This window comes from Apium graveolens, chromosome 3 (assembly GCF_009905375.1).
Source record: "Apium graveolens cultivar Ventura chromosome 3, ASM990537v1, whole genome shotgun sequence".
Classification (NCBI taxonomy): Eukaryota; Viridiplantae; Streptophyta; class Magnoliopsida; order Apiales; family Apiaceae; genus Apium; species Apium graveolens.
Genome location: NC_133649.1, coordinates 53,842,894 through 53,861,387, shown reverse-complemented (window position 1 = coordinate 53,861,387; position 18,494 = coordinate 53,842,894). Strand labels below are relative to the sequence as shown.

The window sequence follows — 18,494 nt, the reverse complement described above, 5'->3', positions numbered from 1 at the left end:
ACTCCTCCAAGATCTTAAAAAATAGAGAGGGAAACGCAAGCAAATTAGCTCCTCAATTAACTCTGTTTTCAACTTAAAACAATATAGAAGTGTTGTTTAATATATTTACATGCGATGGCTACAAATGGGTAATGTATATCTAGCATCATCATTCAACTAAAAGAAAAAGAAAATTTTGAATTACTGCAACATCAAGTTCATCAACTACTTTTTCATTGATATATAACAAATATACATCTAGTATACAGAAGTATGTTCTGTTAAAAAAAACTCTACGTGTATCTATTGACATCACAGTAATGTTTTCTGCATATTGATTCACGAACAAGCTCTGGTATGAGGAATGTTCAGCTCACAGATAGCCTTGCACACAAAGAAATTAAGTGGTAAGATTCCTGAGCAGTGTTGATCCTTTCACCAATTTCACCAACTTTGGAAGGAGTAAATTCAAAGTAGTCATGAAGGACAGTTTTATCCACAAGTAGATATAGGTTAAAGTGAAGACAACGTCACAGTATTACGTCTGGAGGTTGTACCTCAATCCTGAGAAAGTAGACGTGAGAAAAGAATTTCATTCCACGCATCAGGAACTCCTGGTAAGCACCAATGACTACAGTCTGGCACTAAAGGGTTGTCACTCCATGTACCAACATGCGCATCACTTCGGGAAGCCCCCATGGGAGTGACATGCATCACGGTTACTGGAACTGTCATATTCTTCACTACCTTAATAATAGTGTCGGAAAATGGGTTTCGCTCCTTGCCATCGGTTGTGTTTAAAGGAAACCTTGTTACTTTGCAAGTAAGATGTTTGCTACCACTGGTAAAAACAATAATATCAATCACTTGTGGGAACTAAATACCAAAAACTACAGACAAGGTGAATAAACTGTGGCTGATGGGCTGGTAGTTCGGTACAAGAGGAACTCAAGAGTTAGATTTGGGCGAAGTCTGTTATAAGTTGTAATTGTAATACCATGAAAGAGTATACAGAACTAGACAACATGAATAGTATAACTTGTCGCCAAATATGGATTGACAAAAGAAACACAGCCAAAGGTCATTTTTATTTAGAAAGAGCTCATGTTGAAATTATTTTCCTTTGTGGAGGTTTCTTGTCACACTGTTACTTGTTGAAATAAAACCACGAAAAAAGTATTAACAGACAGATGCAAATGTCACGTAAATGGCACTGCATGAGATTGTGTTGGAAAAATACACCCAGATGCAATAATGAATTGATTGCTACCAGAGTTCAAGAAATGGGATCCAATTAGAAACCGATCATAGTTATTGACAAATATATGAAGATATATCAACTAGTTTAACGCACCTCCAGTGGCTGGGCTCAAAAGTCCGAAAGAATACACGTGTTCTATTTGTATCTATCATATTTTGCACCCAAGAAGACCATGTGGTTAATGCTGTATTGTAGGCAGAAGCGGTTGACATTCCCAGCTTCAACCTTCCATCAATCTGGAAATAGCAGCGCCTGTCTGAAAAACCAGTCAAAACCATTTTCCAGGTATATAATGAAACTTAAAATCTTAACTGTAACTTTTCTTTGGAAATGGTCGATAGAAGGAATTTAAATACTCAACACGCATGCCACCTTTAGGCCTCGAAAGTTACTAAAAGGAGATGTATATCCACTACGATACAAGACAATGGATACCTTAAGATCTTTATTGTAAATTCTAGTGCTGACTTTTACTTTTAAACCATGGAAATTTGTCGGATGGCTTATTTTATAAAGGAAACAAATTCCAGAGTCCTTCAAACTAACTGAACTCAATTTAGACTTCAGAGTTTCTAAAAAAGATTGGAAAGTACCCAACGGACACTTTCATTGAAGAACTATGTTGTGTGTATCAGAGAAAGTTAAAGAACAAAGGCAATCAGAAGGATGCAAATGGTGACCAATTATTAGTACTAGAATATAGGATGATTAATGCTATTAATTGGCGGAGTACCAAAATTAGACCATCCCCATTCTTAGGTGCACAACTACGGCCAGTGAAGAAAAGTGAATGAATTCTAAAACTAAAGAAGAAACGTGAATGAGGAATGTGATTAGGTAAAGATTCCTTCAAAGTAGAAGGCAGAGAACAAGATCAACCTTTTTTGATTGACATTATCCCATTCTTTCCTTTTCCAACATTTTCAACAGCTATATACTCCCAACCTTTCATATTGTTCTGTTTTTGGGATTTGATAAGTGGATGAATAAGAGCCCAAATTCCTCATTATACTGGAAATAGATAACATCGTGTGCAACAATGCTCAACCAAATGGCAAATCTATAAGCTTTTTACAGTCGGCTGGTGAATCACAATATTGAGTATTGAAATCATTATTAACTAATATTAAAAAATCAGGTCCTTATTGTTAACGAAGGAAGGACTTGATCAAGAATATTCCTGTCTTGAATAGTAGCAAATTCATGATTGATGATACCATAATAATTTGGTTTTTCTTGCAGTTAATAAAGCATTTTCCTGTTGTGATCCAAGGAAATACCTGATTCTTACATAGTTTCTGTTGTAAGTAACATGACTACTTGCATTGAAGTAATACAGTGTTGGAATTTAAAAAATAACATACACTAGAACACATCAATAATTGAAATTCGTTAATGCTTGATAAACTACAATTGCTACTAGTACGGCAGTGAAATTCAAAGATTAACTGAAGAATGAAATGCAAGAGTAGAACTGCAACTTACATGTCAAAGAGCTTTCCAGGAGTCCACCAATGCCCTGAATTGAAGATAAGAATATCCGACTGGATCCACTTCTTGCTGATGTTATCCAAGACATCGAGTTTTAATGTTGACTTAACTCTTTTGGGTGACTGTTTTGGGACTGCACCAGGCTGCACTAGGAAAACAGAACGGTAGAACTCAACTATCAAATTATAAGATGCAAACCGAACTCCTAAATGTCTGATCTGTTTTGTGATCTTCTTCCCATTGATTTCATACACACTTGATTTATCCTCCACACCAGTCATTAGCAAACATATCATAGACTCCCATTGAGTCCTACCTAATGAATCACCAACAAAAACAACTCTTTTCCCACGAAGCATTTCCAAAACCACATGAACATTAAATTTCAAAATATCACAATTCTTAGGCTTCCACCTCCACTTTTGATAATCTTTATCTTTTCGACCATTTGCCAAACAATTAAAACCACGTTCCGCAAAAGGACAATCAGAAGCATTGTACAAAGGGTATCTCTCATCATACACCCAACTTCCATCAAAATAGTTGCACTCCTGTCTAGGAGCTGTAACATTATATATTTCGTAATTTCGGACAACTGGCTGAACATCAAGAACCATACAAGAATACCCATAATTCATAGCTAAGACCAAAAATACAAATGTACACACAAAAATTAGTCCATTAAATGTCTGAGAAACCCAACTCTTTATATGAATCCCAGCTATGGAATTTCCCAAACCAAAAATTCTCAGAGGAGAAGGCCTAAAATAATCAAATAAACTCAACTGCAATTTACCCATCACATAAACTAGTAAAACAACAGAACTTAGCACACAATTTAGCTAAACACCATAAAAATAATCAGTACAGAACTTTTTCAGAACCAGATCAGCACAGTGCAAATCAAGAAACCCCATAAATTATTAATTTTTTTTAAAAAAAATCAAGAATGATCTTACAGGTCTAACAACAAGTTGTTGGAGAGGATCACATAGAAAGAGGGGTAATTTAGGTGATACAGAGAGATTGATAAGGTTGGTTTGAATGTGATGTGTGAACTAAACAGCTAACAGAAGGAGAAAAATGGTAGGCAGAAAGTGAGGTTATAGGAGTAATCTAGAATTGAGAGCAGCTTTAGGAGTTAAAGATGAGTTATATACATACATATGTATGTAACACATGTAAAGTTGGTTAGGGAGAGAGACCACCTTGTACTTAGAGATGCTGACAATAAAGCTATCAAGTGTTTGACTCTTGAAACAAATCATTTGTTTTTGGCTTCATTACACAAAACACTTTGCTGTTTGCGACGACATCCTTATTAATAGTTGTGTCTTATTATAATATATATGCTTTTAAGTATGGGACATTATTATAGTCAATTGCTTCTTTATGGTTTGATTATAATCTTGTCTCATCTTTATGTTTATATAATAGATCAATGTGTGCACGACTGCAGCTATGCAAGTAACTAAAAATATGCCTAATATATTATGCAGAGGTTCGAGTTCCGACAGATAATTATTACAACTTACAATATAGCTTGAAATGTTTATTGAACATGATAAGAATCAGTATTGATTTTATTTAATTTTTATGTGAGTGTAAGGGCTCAACTTATTATTCTTACATATTTAGGGTTATAATGGTAGGGCTTCAAAACTTGTAGTTGTTTGGTATTGCTGCTGTACAGTAACAACACTTTTTCGCTGAAAAACAGTTAAAAAAACTGTTTGGTAAAATTTAAAAACTATTTTGGGGAAAAGTGTTTTTAGCCTAAAAGCTGCTCTTAGAGAAAGTTATCCTCATACTTTTAGAAAAACTGTTTTTCACCTGTTGCGGGAAGCAGATGCTGATTTCACCATCAAACTTTACCAAAAGCATCATTATTTTTAATTTTTTGCATTAACACATCTACGTATCAAAAAAATTATCAAAAAATTATCAAACAGTCATTTGATTTTTACAACACTTTTTTCAGCAGCACATCAATTTTTAACAACAATTTCAAAGCCTTAGCATAAACTTTTTAAGTTATGTACGGGCTTACTAATTGCGACAAGTATGCTCTGACCTGTAACAATGATCCAGTGTGTACTAGAAGTCTAGAACCCCTTATTCTGTAAACTAGCAAGAATATGGTGTAATGAAATAAGGGATAAAAGAACTTTCCTGTGATCTGGCTCCATGTGTATTTTCACATTAGTATAATATTTTGACTTTACATGTGCCGTACAGTTAAGGTTATCCCATTGACAAATTGTTCTAGTGCTCCTCCGTACGCATCCCTACTTCGTAACTTACTCTCTCCTTCCCTCCCGTTAATTTGCGCTTTTTAACGTGTCGTTCAATTATTTACAGAAAATTTCAAAAATTGGTAAAGTTTTATAATTTTTAAAATAATTACCTCCACTACTTTTGTACACCATACCTACTTTATACATGTAATATTAGTGAGTCTCATTATTTTTATTTATTTTTTAAACTTTTCTCCACTACTTTATCATTTTTCTTAAATTCCGTACTCAATCCAAATGTAAACATTTGAGAGGGACGGAGAGAGTAATTTTTTTAGTGCTTTTAATCTTGTTTCTATAATGAATGTAGGATATTTCATGCTGTTCTCATGTTTTGATGCGCTGTATTTTTTAGTTAATATTTAAGTATACATTATAAGAAAAAAAATCATTACAATCGACTACTTGAATACTCATCATTTAACTGCATGTCTGATGCATGTAAGTTCTACATGTCTGATTTGCAAGTTAACACTTTTTCTTATGAATCATGGATGCTTATTTAATAATTAAAACAAGAATTACTGAATCCTCTATAACTACTTCAGTCTCCTTACTTTGTTCTTTCTTTTCCTCTTATCAATGCCTTTGCACTACAAAGAATTCAAGTGTGTAAAATCACCATATTCTATCTGCATTTACTCATCAATAGAAGGGCGTGTAGTATTTGGCAATCTCCGGCCTCGTATGAAAGAGCTGAAGAGATGTAAGGCTCGTGATGGTTGTGCATAAGGTACCATATGGGCTGCACCTCTTACTGTTGCAAAGGTTAATAAGTTTCCATATTCAGTTGCCCAACCTCCCACCTATATATCACCAAGAAGATTGTGCCCAATCAACAAATCTGACGATTAGTACATTGATGCTAATTACATTTCCGATATGGGTACTACTCAAAATTTCACACTATATCAAGTTTTCAGAATAGAAAAATACTGGCACGGTGATTATTTAATGTAAAATGCACATTGTCAAACTTTAAACTTGATTATTAACAAGTAGACTGGAAATATATTAAACAGTACCTGTTTCTGGTGAAACCAAGCTCCATATGGAACTGTCACCTTGAACTTTAAATCATGAGCCAGTTCACGGACTAGTGTTCGGGAGCCAAGCAGTGGTACAACGGAATCTTGATCTCCGCTACAGTTGGACAAACATATCACCATGTCACTGGAATAAGTTGATATTCCATCCTTCTAGTTCTTAAAGCTTTCTTAATATTATAAAGATATTACCTGAAAATCCAAACAGGAATGCGGTTCTGGATTATCCTTTTAAGTAAAGGCAGGATGTCAATGTTGCCATCCTTGTCGCTGTAGTTCAGCTGACTACACAAGAAAGTTGGTTTATAGATGCAAATGGAATTTCCTCTTACAGAAAAAATAACCTATAGGCTGCATAGCATAGAGTCTAAAACAACTCTAGTGATTACTACAGCATGGTTTTTGATGCATGCTCAAAATGTCCTGCATAAATTGTAAAATACTTACTGACCCATGTGTCCTAATTATATCCAAAAAACCAAAAACATAAAAAAATTAGGCCAGCCAGCATACACATAATTGCTTGAAATAAATTAACTGTTGAAAAGCGAGATCAGAAAATTCTTGCATCTTCAATAAATCTATGTTGATCAATATCTCTTGGACTTGTAAAGCACAAGAAAAGAGGCCAATTGCAGGTCATTTTTTTTTTATCTTTTTCATTCCATGTGCATGTATAATAAATAAGACATTTTGCAATATTTTCAATCTTTGTCAACAATTTGTTAGTTCTTTAATTGTCTATACTGCATGGACTTACTTGCTGCACATAGACCAGGGATATGGTAACCTGGTCCGATTTGCATGAAGAGCTTTCTGAACCTCTGGAAGGTTGAAATAGAATCTTCTCTCATATGTAATGCACACATCTACGCCAACACTAATTTTGGTAGCCTGAAATAGCAAAGTCCATATTTAGGAACGATCAATTTCTCGCAGATACATAGAAAGAGGTTGAGGGGTTTACCAGTTTCTTAAGTCTAAGCTCCTGCTGTACTATAGATGGATAGCACACATCAAGAATCACATCATAAAAGTTTATATAGTTACCAACTATAGTATTTGCTTCCGATATAGCATGGTTGCATGCATCTGATACATTGTGTGGACTGCCAAAGGTGTAATCATCAAAGTTGCATTCATTCATGATTGCCAGGCCAACCTCATCTGAGATCATTCCATGTGACCAGAAGAATTCATATGTTGATGGCACATCCCGATCTAGTCTGAGGAGTGGGTTCCCAATCTAGAATGATTCAAAGTGTTTAAAAATGTGTGAACAACCCCTAATTATTACAAGTTTACAACAAATAAGGTGAAAAATGAAAAAAAATTGAACAAGGGTAATAAAATTCCTTTTTATAGAAGGGTTTTCTGATTAAATTGAAAACAAGGAAAAATATAAATAGTTTAGATGTGTGTTTTACTTACAGCAACTCCTTTGATGTTAAACTTGTAATCTTTAGAATGTTCTTTGTGGTCCAGAAGAGCAATAGCCAACTGTGGTATGTAATGTCCTGCCAATAGAATGTGGATGCAGTAATCAAATTATTTAAATTGTTCACCGGTAACTTTGCAACAAGTGGAACATACAGGGCATATTTTTGTTTCATGAAATTACTTCTAGAACAATTCTTCTAGGAAGGGTAAGAGATAGAAAACTATTACGCAGTTTACAATTAAACGCAATTTGTTCAGTGTCAATTTTGTCAAACAATATATAAACCTTCAATGCAGAGAATATCAAAAACTGGAGAAATGTCCTATTTTTAAGGCTACAGTCATAAAGAGCAACATATTCCTGCAATCATTAAGAAAAAGTAGTAAATCTTTCCTTACTACAAATATGAAGTTTTGAGATGAGTTGACATTAAAATGCAGGTATTAGTGTACAGTTTGCATCTTAATACTCTTCCCTTCCCTTTATAATTGGCTTGTTCGAATATTTCTAGTGAGCTTGACCATATTTGCAATGCATAACACATAGCATAATGTATAAATTTCAAAGAAGATACTAGTAGATGCTATATTTAATCTAATATAACATTCAATTTTGAGATTTTGTAAACTATGAAAGTATGCTTTGTAATTTTAAGTCAAGGTTTGGTTGACCAGAAAATTCAATCAAGCCAATTTACTGGGGGAGGCAGAGACTAGAGAGTGTTTTTTAAATGGTCTATACTGGTCAAGATCTACTTTACCAACTTTTAGCATAAGCTATCCATATTTAATTGACAAACTCAATGAGCAAACTTGGGGCTTGAGCGCATTTTTCTATATTTTACCTGCATAGCTTTCTCCTGTTAGAAATAAATCCCTGGATTTAAAAGCTGGAAACTTGTCCAACCATTTCATCATGAAAATGTTCATATCCATAGCTGCAAAAGTCAATAAAATTATTTTCAAGAACATATCTCATCAAACTAAGTGTGCCATAAAAAATGAGCAGAAAAATGATTGTCACACAAATATATGGTTTTACAGAATTCAAGTTAGCTAACAATTTTCTTACCAGTAGCATCATCTCCACGAGTATAATCCGAGGTTGTGTTTGAGTATGACCATCCCACACCTACCGGAGACTCGACAAACAGAAGATTTGAAGCTGCAGGGGACAAAAAATAACTCGAATTTAAGTAAGCACATCTCATTTTGAAGACATTAGCTTTAGGCATGATCTTTGTCTAGATCTATCCTGGTTTTACATATCTTTAGCTTATACCTTTATTCCATGATTTTGAATTTCTTCGAAGGCCCCGACCATCCCCTGTAGGATAAAATGGACCCAATTCAGTAAAGGCTCCTCCGCCAATTGAGGAACAACCTGGGCCTGGAAACCAAAGTTACGAAGTAGTTCAAAATCAAATACAAACAATCAAAAACCAACGCAAGAAATTCATTGCTGCAAAAGTCAACAGCCATATCTTTGCCAGAACTAAATTTTTTTACACAGGCATTGCTTTGAAACATTGAGACAATTCAGTAACTGATAACCTAACAAGTCAAAGCCAATCCACAATTACAAAATATTGAATAACAGAAATAGGCACTTGCTAAACCAAAAAAGTCAGATCCTCTGCGAAAATCAACATGTCATAATTTGAAACATAAACAAAGGTATAAAATCCCATTAAAAAAAGTAACGCAAAAGTGCTAAATATACCTTGGTCACAAACAAAACAACTGACTACTGTACTGAAGTCCACTACAGCTGCCGAAGGGGTGACATTGTCTAACAGACTAACAAGACCAGAAACCCGATTTGAACATCTCAATTTCACAAAATCCGAGCATGACACAGCACGACTTAATAAATTTGAACATGACCCAAATGACTCCTCTAATAAAATTTCCCTCATTTAAGCTTATATGTTCATTTTTATCAAGTTTTACTGTTTTACAAAAAATCGAAAAACTCAAAAACTAAAATAAAAAGAAAACCCGAAATAGCTACCCCAATTCACTGCTTAGCCTAAACCACATTAGCACAACAAATTAAACTTGAAAAAAAGAATGAAAATAGGAGAGTGAAGCAACAAACCTCCATTGAGCCAGAGAGTAAGAGGTTTATGATGAGGATCAACTTCAGCTTCAACAAAGTAATAAAACAAACTCTTCCCAGATTTAACATCCACATCAACATAACCAGCATACTGCTTAAACCCTACTTTAGGTTGACCTGGTAATCTCACCACTAGATCTTCTTCAGGGTACCCTTCTCCACCTACCACTAACAAAACTACCACAACCAACCACAAATAGCAACAGCCCATTTGTTCAAAAATTCAAGAAAATTTATTTAAATAGTCAAAAAAAGAAGAAATTATATAAAGAATTTGAGTACAGCCCTTTTCCAAGAATGTGAAGAATAAGAAAAAGATTATTGTTGTTAAAGATCCATGTAAGGTATAAGTTGTTGGGAGTGATGGAACACGTGAAATGAGGGGGTTAGTTTAGGTTGTAAAGGTAGTTATGTATAGACACGCGTGTGTAAGTGTAAGTACAGGTAGTAAAAATGGAATGGTGTTCTGGGGGGTTGTTGTACTTGAGTGGATCAAGAGAGAGACGTTAAGAAAGTGCAGGTTTGTTGCAAGAAAGGTGAGTGAGTGAGTGAGTTATATATAATATCATATCCTGTTGCTTTATTAGTGGCAGCTTTGCTGGGGTTTTTTTACATCAAGTGTGTGAGTGTTTGTTGCAGTGCCAAAACACATGTGATTTCCCATTTTTAATTTTTTTATATGCACACATGTAAATTATAGAAAATTCTAAATGTAATAGCTGATATTGAGTGTTTTAATATAGAAAATTCCCCAGATCCCACAATTTTTTCTCAACAACTTTGTTTTATCCATACACAAACATATAATTATAATAACAGCAACTAGTAAGTTATGGATCTGTGCTCTTCTTATACACTCACAAGTCACAAATAAGTTATTTATGGAATGGGAGGATGAGTCAAAGTTGAGAGTAGAGGAAACACAGAGAAGAGGGACAGATAGTAAGACAGCGGTATCTAAAACAAGATCAGGATCTTTCTGAATTATACATGCAAATGCATGTTTTTTTTGTTAGTTTACAAGCACCCCACTGTTAGAAGAATCGACATCACATAAGAAAAATGAGAGAGATACCACTGTAGCAAGAGTTCACGCCGTAAACAAGTGGTGTATTGTATAGTTGGCACTTGGCAGTAATATTTAATTGACAAAGCTTCTAATTTTTTGTATAATTAGAACATACAAAGAGAGTATGATAATCCCCAAAATGAGTGCAATACTCTAACCATTTAATTTTTTGGGGTAGACGTAGACCAGAGTACAGCTAGATAGGAGGAAGTGGTTTAGGTGGGAAAATGTGCCTCTGTTCCAATAGTAAGAGTCAATTTTTACTTCTTCATGGTCCAATGTTGAGAGCAATTATACAAACTTGATTTAGCATCATGGAGCCTTCATTGTAATACTTTTTGTCAAAGCTGCAATATCAGCCGTATACTGGCAGAGACAGACTTATAAGGATTTAAAGTTAACTTTAGATAATTATTTAAAGTTAAGTGAGTTTTCTAACACAAAATTAGGATTATTTTTGTAAATATAGGGAATTAATTTTATTATTACAAAAATGTCATTCAACTTTAATATGTAAAATCCTAATAACTATAGATAATTTTCCTAAAATCAATTTTAGGAACCTTTTTCTCAATTTATAATCCATCTTATATTTTGGTTCCAGTTCCCTTTTATATTTCTACTTAAAATCTATCATAGTTAATCTGGAGCGGGTTACTTTTATCCCCAATAATACACATACCAACTCTCACACTTGCCCCTTGAGCTTACTCTTTGCCATTATGGTGTAAGGCCCCAAGTTATCATTACTAAGAAATGGAATAGATTGGATTGGAGGGTTGCTTTTGCCCATCTATGCATCATTTTCTCACAATATTTGCAAACATTCAAATTTCAAAGTCATGTGATTCTTGTTCCATCATGAAGACTAGCTCTTCAGTTTTGAATTCAAAATTATGAGAGTATGACAAACATGTTGTTAATCAAAACAAATAAATTCAAACCTACGGTTGGATGAATAGCAACTACATACAGATGAACTACGAAAGAATGCCCCTGGTATTTATACATAAATGTAAGACAGTTTCTTTGGTATTTGTATACATATACAAGACAGAGCTTTGTAATGAACAGTTTAAGACCTGCTTTTACAAACGTAGAACAGAAACTAATACAAATAGTCAAATACAACACCTTGAGGTTGCTCAGCATGTCTGGAAAATGTTCAAAATTCAGGATAGTTACGTACTAGTTTTAATGTTTCGAAGGGTGTGTCTAATCGCCATTCACGTTGTTTTTTGTTTAGTGGTCTTCCTTTCCCTGCCTTTTCTCTGTTAATTCTTACATCAGCTATACCCCATGTGCAACACTTTGTTTCCAAATCATAGGAAATGAGCCTGAAAACACCGTCACATTCACAGGGTGCACCAGTTTCAGCCACTGTGCTAATATATTTCACATACATATTTCTCTCTTTGAACCGTTCAAGATCTTGCGGAATTCGAATTACCCTTTCAAGGCCTGGCGAGGAAACCTAAAACGACATTTATATTAATAAAAACTTGGTGAAGCGATACTTTACTTTTTAATGATTACTAAAAAGGATGTCTAACTTGCATGCTATAGGGAAAATTCGAAAAAACCTTAACAAATGAAGTGTGACTTGAGCATCTATATCTATTGGCATCAGGAGACAACACACATATGCTAGTCAAGAGAAGCTTGGTACAGTTAAATTCTTCATAGAATAGGGGACTATCTTTCTAGTAAAATCAAAAGAGATCTAACTATGTTGGAGATATTTAAAGTATCTACCTCTAGTGATACATTCCCTGTAATTGATCCAGCAACTTCAGCTTTATCCAGCCTTGCTCTGTAAGCTTTTGAAAAAGCTTCTATATCTTGTATATTGGGAGAGCCAGACCTGTAAAATATCATTGCTAATCAAAGCCTTAGAGATCATTCAGTTACTTTTTCTGGCACGGTAACAAATTCTACTATAGGGCAAAAAATGTGTTTTCCACAAGTATCAGATCTGGTCAGTCAAAATGCACTTGCAATGTATGCCAAGAACGTTCATTGACTTCAACAGGAAATTTATACATTGTGATTCTTTCAGTTACAATATCAAGTGAAATCTCACCGACCTTTACAAATTCTACAATTAAAATTATATAATACTCACCTAAAACAATACCAAGAAGCAAAGAGATCGATGAAACAGTGAAAAGTAAAAAAAGGAAGCCATAGAAATTTTTATTCGGACATGCTTCTTCAGAGGTAGTAGCATTAAGCTTTCAGAAACCCATAAGAGGGTTTAGTCAAATAAAGCATAAATGGCAGACCTCAATGTTAGTTCTGAAATGTAATAGAAATGTGTGCTTACTTATTTGAAAGTTTTTCTATGCGAACACGAATGTTGTTATGTAAAAATGTCTTAAAAGCATATATTCCCAAGTCTCCATCAAATGATAAAGCGACTTCTTCCGCAATTGCTAATGCTTCTTCATCCCAACTTGTACCTACAAGTGATATTCCACCCCCTCCCTCTCCATCTCCAACCTGCGGTTAAAAATATAAAATTCTAGGGACATGAAAAATTTATAAAATAAGATATAATATTAGTAGGAATTTTTCATTTGAATATAATTAAGATAAGAATGCACGGAGAAATGATAAACAAAAAAAAAATCGTCAACACAAAAGTTCACAAACAAATATCTATTTTAGAAATACTTACACAGGGTTCATTGTCTTCTGTTGAGTATTCATCATCCACAAATTCCTCTGTACAAGAAATTGTTAGCATTAACATAACAAGTCCTTAAAAAGAACCATTCAGTTTAGTAAATTATGTGTAGAAGTAGAACCCTGGACCACTTAAAGCGCACATACACACTTATCTCATTGGTCCTATAGCCATAGTAGACCTGGCAATACTGGTATGCGACACGTGAACACGGTACGAAACAACACGAATAAATAGTGTTTGGATTCGAAAATTTGGTACACGAACACGAAAGTATACAAACACGAAAAAATACGAATATAATTAGTGTCGGGTTTGGGTTTCCGATATAAGTACACGACACGGAACGAAAGTACACGAAATAATAAATAATTAAAATTTTAAAATATATAATATTCATATATATACTAAATACCAAATGTGAATTTTACCTATTCTAGATAACATATATATAATTGTAAATACTAAAATATATTTTATTATTCCTCGACTACGTGAGTGAACACTTCACCATTTAATTATCTATTGCATTTTTTAACAATTAATATTTTTTGTATATAATCCTTGTACTTTAGTGTACTAAAGCGGGTAAACACGAATATATTAGTTCCGGGTTAGTGTCACCAAATTGGTACACGAATGCAAATCCGGGTCGGGTTCGGGTTTAAGGTTTGGTACATGAAAACACGAAAGTACACGGAACGTTTGTACACGACACAGAACGTTGCCAGGTCTAAGCCACAGTAATCCCCTAACCAATTAATTGATTTCAAAATTTCCATTACTGTTTTCCATTACCAATTATGTTAAGTGCGAAAACTTAATTGATCTAAACTGAAGTACTAAAACTATCTGAGACATGATCAGTGAACTAATCTGTTAATATTATAGTAATCAATGCATTTTTATTTTGGCAGATAAGTAACAATAACTAGGGTGTAACATTCATAAAGCAGCAACAAATATAATCACTATTCGTGTAAACCAGAAATATCATGACACCTGAACTGAAAAACACAACACTAGTACACTTCAATGCAGCAAATACACCAAAGCAAACATTTTTACAAGACTTCTCCATACCACAAAACCGAACTCTTAAACTTTTTTCGATTTTTTCGAAGTAGTCACTTAAACCAATTACAACCTCAAAAACAAGATAATGCCTTAAGTTAAAAAAAGCTCAAGACTTGCACTCAAATACAACACTACAAGCATACAAACAAAATATTATCAAAGATTAAAATGAAGTTCAAAACTAGAGTCTAATAAAAGTACCATCATCAAAATCATCAAGAAAACCATCATCCTCTTCATCAAACATGACTTCATCAACAATGGAAGATGGGTTTTGAAGGGGTTGGGATTGTGGGTCCCTTTTCTTGGCCCTGACAGTGAGAAGGGTATTTTCGGACCAAGAATGAAAATTGAACTTGTGGGTTTGGATGAAAAGATGGTTATTATAAATGGGTAGAAATGAGAGTGGGAAAAAAGGGGTTCTTGTGAGCGCAGAAGTCGAAGGCATTGTTCCTGCCCAAAATAGGGTTTATGGTTTACAAATTTATTTGTGCACCATTTCTTACTGCGACGTAAATAAATTATATTGAAAAGGTTTTTCGTGTTGTACCATGCTCACTAAGTAGTAAGTACTGAATTTTATATGTAATTATATTTCAATCAATCAATCGTACCCGATAATACCGCCTAGGACAGTGTCTGGGGAGGGTATATCGTACGCAGCCTTACCCTCATTTCAAAGAATGAAGAGACTGTTTTCTCAAAAGACCTCCGGCTTGTGTGTGTGCACAAATATGTGTGTTCTAGGTAAGCAATGATCCATAAACATAAGTAACGATAAATAATGATACAATACCTCAGCCCATGGCCTTCTTCACATGAGACTTATCGTAAAAAACTTCGTTCATTGGTTCATTGTAGTAAGCCCCTTCTATTTCTCATTTTGCACTCCTTTTGATGCCTCAAACATAATATTTCCCTTGGAGATCACTCTCCAAACTAAATATTTGAATTACCACAAACCTGTCCAAAAAAAAAACTAAAACAACACACAACCCATCTACCATATCATGTAATTAGTCATATGGCTTTAAAAAGCGACATTGTAGCACCTACACGAGCAACTAAGACTATTAATAACTATAAGAACAAACTACCAAACTTATTAAATATAAGTATTAGACAAAGAAAATTATTACAAGCTACCAAAAAGTGCACTAAATTACAAACTACACATGCAAACTACGAAAGTCCAAACTAATTTGCCACCCTAATCCTCCTGCGCCAAGATCTCATGTTATTCCCTAACAATACAACAAGAATTACAGAAGGGGGGTTGAATGTAATTCTGGCTTCTTTTTGAGATTTATGAAAAATGGTTCTGATAATATATATAAGTGTTTGATTTGCAAGGTGCGGAATGACAGAATTATAGAAATCAAAACACAAGTAATAAAAACACAAGTTTTTAAAACTTTCTGGTGGATTTGAATGTATCCACCAGATATATATATATATATATATATATATATATATATATATATATATATCGAGAGAGAATCATGTGTAGCTCAAATAAGCTCACAGCTGCTTACAAGTATGAACAACTAAAACTTGCAGAGAAATGCTACATGATACAGCTTACAAATGTTTCTTTGAGAATGTATTTTCTTAGTCTCGTTCGTTGTTGTTCTACTTGCTACACTTGGTTTATATATCACCAAGTTTACATAGAAAAAAGACAAGATAATAAAACAAAACTATCAAGTCTAACTCTATGCTACTTCATTACTCTATTCCAACATCTTTGAAAATCTTCATAGCTTGCATAAAAATGGTAATGCTTCTTTGTTCTCATTTTCCTGCTAAACAGGCTACCACATTCCTTTTGCAAACACCCAACGCATGTGACTGTGTTGTCACTGTCAATAGATATTTGAATTGATCATCCGTCGGGTACATGCTTGTTATCCGTCAGGTACATGCTTGTTATCCATCGGGTAGCCTTGTTGATCATCCGTCAGGTAGCTTTGTTGATCATCTATCGGATAGCCATTTATCACTTGACTCCATTTCAATTGTGCAGAATTACAAGACATCTTTTATTTACATTTAATCAACCTATTCTACACATCTACTAGCAGTCTACATGATTCATAAACTACTGCAGAATCTATACAAAGTTGTTTGCAGAAATGTGCTTCATGACTTATTATTACATAAACTACTCACCCGGTGGATATCAATTAGTCATCCGTCGGGACTATAAAGATTTATCCTTCGGGACTATAATTGATTATCCGTCGGGTGCTACAAAATATACTAAGTTAAATCTACTAAGGTGTTTTGTTTGGCTTATCATCAAGTACCCAACATATTCCTAACAATCTCCCCCAATTTATGTCTACTGGAATTGTAGCCATAAAATAAGAGAAACTTGATGATAACAAAACATCCTAAAGATACAGATTGAAAAATAGTAGATAAAACTAATAAGTGCTACAAATTTGCTGAAAATTGAACAATGCAAAGTAAACAAAGAAATTGCTCACAATTGTTATCAAGGTGCTCCTCTAGTCTGAGCAGATAGATTTATTTCCTTGATTGTCTGGATTTCTTTCCAAGCCTTCTATTCTTTTCTTCAATTTGATTCTGGAGTTGTCTGTGGAACTCAAGTTCATCAGATTCTGAGAGATCTAGCATTTCCTGCATCTCCAAAAGAGTCTCATTGCTAGAGATACTCAACTGGTCCTTCAATCTGAAGAATCTTCTAACACCTTTGTCATCCATGAATTCCATCAGCCAGTAGGGCCTTAGATGCACTCTTTTTCCTGTAAAGGGAATAGATAGAATTTTTGGAAGTGCATCTGGCTCTAGTACTCCTTAGTTCCTCAATCCTCTTTAGAACTATTCTTTTTGCAGTCACATTGTATCCAAAGTTCTTTTTGAAGGATGAGTAGACTTTAATCAGAACATATTGGCTTTCTTGGAGAATCCTGTGAAGAGGCCATGTCATCTCTTTCCCTCCTTTGTATCTAAATACCAGTCTTTCAGGAAGATGTCTGTAAGAATCAATTCCTCTTACTTCTTCCAGTTCATTCAAGTAGAGATTCAAGTCAAAAAACTCCTTGATGTCACAAATGTACATGAGATCTCTCTTGTTGACTGTGGGTTGGGATTTGGTTAGAGCTTTGGATCTGAGAGATATAGGCTTCACTTTCTTGATTGCTCTAGACTTTGTCTTCTTTGGCTTGTTGAAGATAGAAAAATTTAACTCAGGAATTGGTAAATTATCCCAGTCTACTGGCTCATTCTTAGGAATTATGGGCTCACCATGAATGTTCCTTGTTGGTAGACCACTGAGGGTTTTGATATTTAAGTTATAGTTATAGGTTTCTTGGGGATAGAATCTTCCTTTTCCTCATCACTGAAGTCCAATTTTCTCTTGATTCTTTGCTTGTACCTTGGTTTCTTTGTCTATAGAGGTTCATCTTGCACTACTTAATCTTGAGATTCAGTAATTACAAATGGTTGTTCAGAAGTTTCTGTTGTGGTTCTTACAGCTTGAAGCTTGGCCAAGATAGCAACTTGTTCTTTCTTTTGCTTTTGCTTCTTAGCATCCAAAGCAGCTTGCTTCTTTTCTAGCCTGATTCTTTCTTTCTCTTCCTTCTTAGCTTCCACAAACAGTAGGTGTCCAACCACCACACAAATCTCCTTACCATTTCTGTAAATTTTAGCAATTCTCATTTTAAGTACTGGATCAGTTGGATCCCAGTAGAATGCAACAGACCTTCCCAACAGTTTCTTCTCATTTGGCCTAGGTGTTTCAAACACTGTATCCATAGGATTCTTGTGTGAAAACTTAGAGTAGTTCATTTTGGCCTTCATAATGAGATCCTTCTTTGGAGAATTGATGCAGGAAGTTTGGCCTTTTTTCCAGATAGTTCATACTCAAGTCATTTACAGAGATTTTCATTATTTGAGAGTGATGACTGAAGACTTTGTCTGGTTTCTGAATTGGCACAAACTTTTGTTGAATATCTGCATCTATTTTTCTCCATTTTTCTTGTAACTCCTTCTCAG

The 18,494-nt window shown here is 34.4% G+C and overlaps 3 protein-coding genes across 3 annotated transcripts; all 3 read right to left on the bottom strand.

Moving 5' to 3' along the window:
• Nucleotides 1–54: 54 nt before the first annotated feature.
• On the bottom strand, nt 55–3,993 carry LOC141712283 (protein trichome berefringence-like 7). Its single transcript, XM_074515156.1, has 3 exons — nt 2,726–3,993; nt 1,334–1,492; nt 55–820 (listed from the first exon to the last, which is right to left on the bottom strand). The coding sequence occupies exons 1-3, from the start codon at nt 3,529–3,531 to the stop codon at nt 538–540; spliced, it is 1,248 nt and encodes a 415-aa protein (XP_074371257.1). The 5' UTR covers nt 3,532–3,993; the 3' UTR covers nt 55–537.
• Nucleotides 3,994–5,430: 1,437 nt separating this feature from the next.
• On the bottom strand, nt 5,431–10,189 carry LOC141712282 (serine carboxypeptidase-like 42). The gene is made up of 10 exons (XM_074515155.1): nt 9,616–10,189; nt 8,797–8,904; nt 8,587–8,679; nt 8,360–8,452; nt 7,506–7,591; nt 7,042–7,320; nt 6,835–6,968; nt 6,267–6,359; nt 6,054–6,171; nt 5,431–5,834 (listed from the first exon to the last, which is right to left on the bottom strand). The coding sequence occupies exons 1-10, from the start codon at nt 9,845–9,847 to the stop codon at nt 5,667–5,669; spliced, it is 1,404 nt and encodes a 467-aa protein (XP_074371256.1). The 5' UTR covers nt 9,848–10,189; the 3' UTR covers nt 5,431–5,666.
• A 1,492-nt stretch (nt 10,190–11,681) lies between these two features.
• On the bottom strand, nt 11,682–14,987 carry LOC141712281 (uncharacterized). Its single transcript, XM_074515154.1, has 5 exons — nt 14,673–14,987; nt 13,386–13,432; nt 13,032–13,207; nt 12,461–12,569; nt 11,682–12,179 (listed from the first exon to the last, which is right to left on the bottom strand). Exons 1-5 carry the CDS (start codon nt 14,917–14,919, stop codon nt 11,871–11,873), a joined length of 888 nt encoding a protein of 295 aa, XP_074371255.1. The 5' UTR covers nt 14,920–14,987; the 3' UTR covers nt 11,682–11,870.
• Between the last annotated feature and the right edge of the window lie 3,507 nt (nt 14,988–18,494).

Bases quoted from the DNA above. Each gene is read 5' to 3' on its own strand.
- LOC141712281 (XM_074515154.1), bottom strand. From the start codon at position 14,919: ATGCCTTCGACTTCTGCGCTCACAAGAACCCCTTTTTTCCCACTCTCA. The intron at 13,433-14,672 runs GTACTTTTATTA...TTTCTTGTACAG, and splicing joins TCTTGATGATTTTGATGATG to AGGAATTTGTGGATGATGAA. The intron at 12,180-12,460 runs GTAGATACTTTA...ATGTCGTTTTAG, and splicing joins CAGGGAATGTATCACTAGAG to GTTTCCTCGCCAGGCCTTGA.
- LOC141712282 (XM_074515155.1), bottom strand. From the start codon at position 9,847: ATGGGCTGTTGCTATTTGTGGTTGGTTGTGGTAGTTTTGTTAGTGGTA. The intron at 8,680-8,796 runs GTATAAGCTAAA...TGTCCCCTGCAG, and splicing joins TTCAAAATCATGGAATAAAG to CTTCAAATCTTCTGTTTGTC. The intron at 7,321-7,505 runs GTAAGTAAAACA...GAATCATTCTAG, and splicing joins TTAACATCAAAGGAGTTGCT to ATTGGGAACCCACTCCTCAG.
- LOC141712283 (XM_074515156.1), bottom strand. From the start codon at position 3,531: ATGGGTAAATTGCAGTTGAGTTTATTTGATTATTTTAGGCCTTCTCCT. The intron at 1,493-2,725 runs GTAAGTTGCAGT...TTTTTCAGACAG, and splicing joins CCTGGAAAGCTCTTTGACAT to GCGCTGCTATTTCCAGATTG. The intron at 821-1,333 runs GTGCGTTAAACT...TGTTTTTACCAG, and splicing joins TTTGAGCCCAGCCACTGGAG to TGGTAGCAAACATCTTACTT.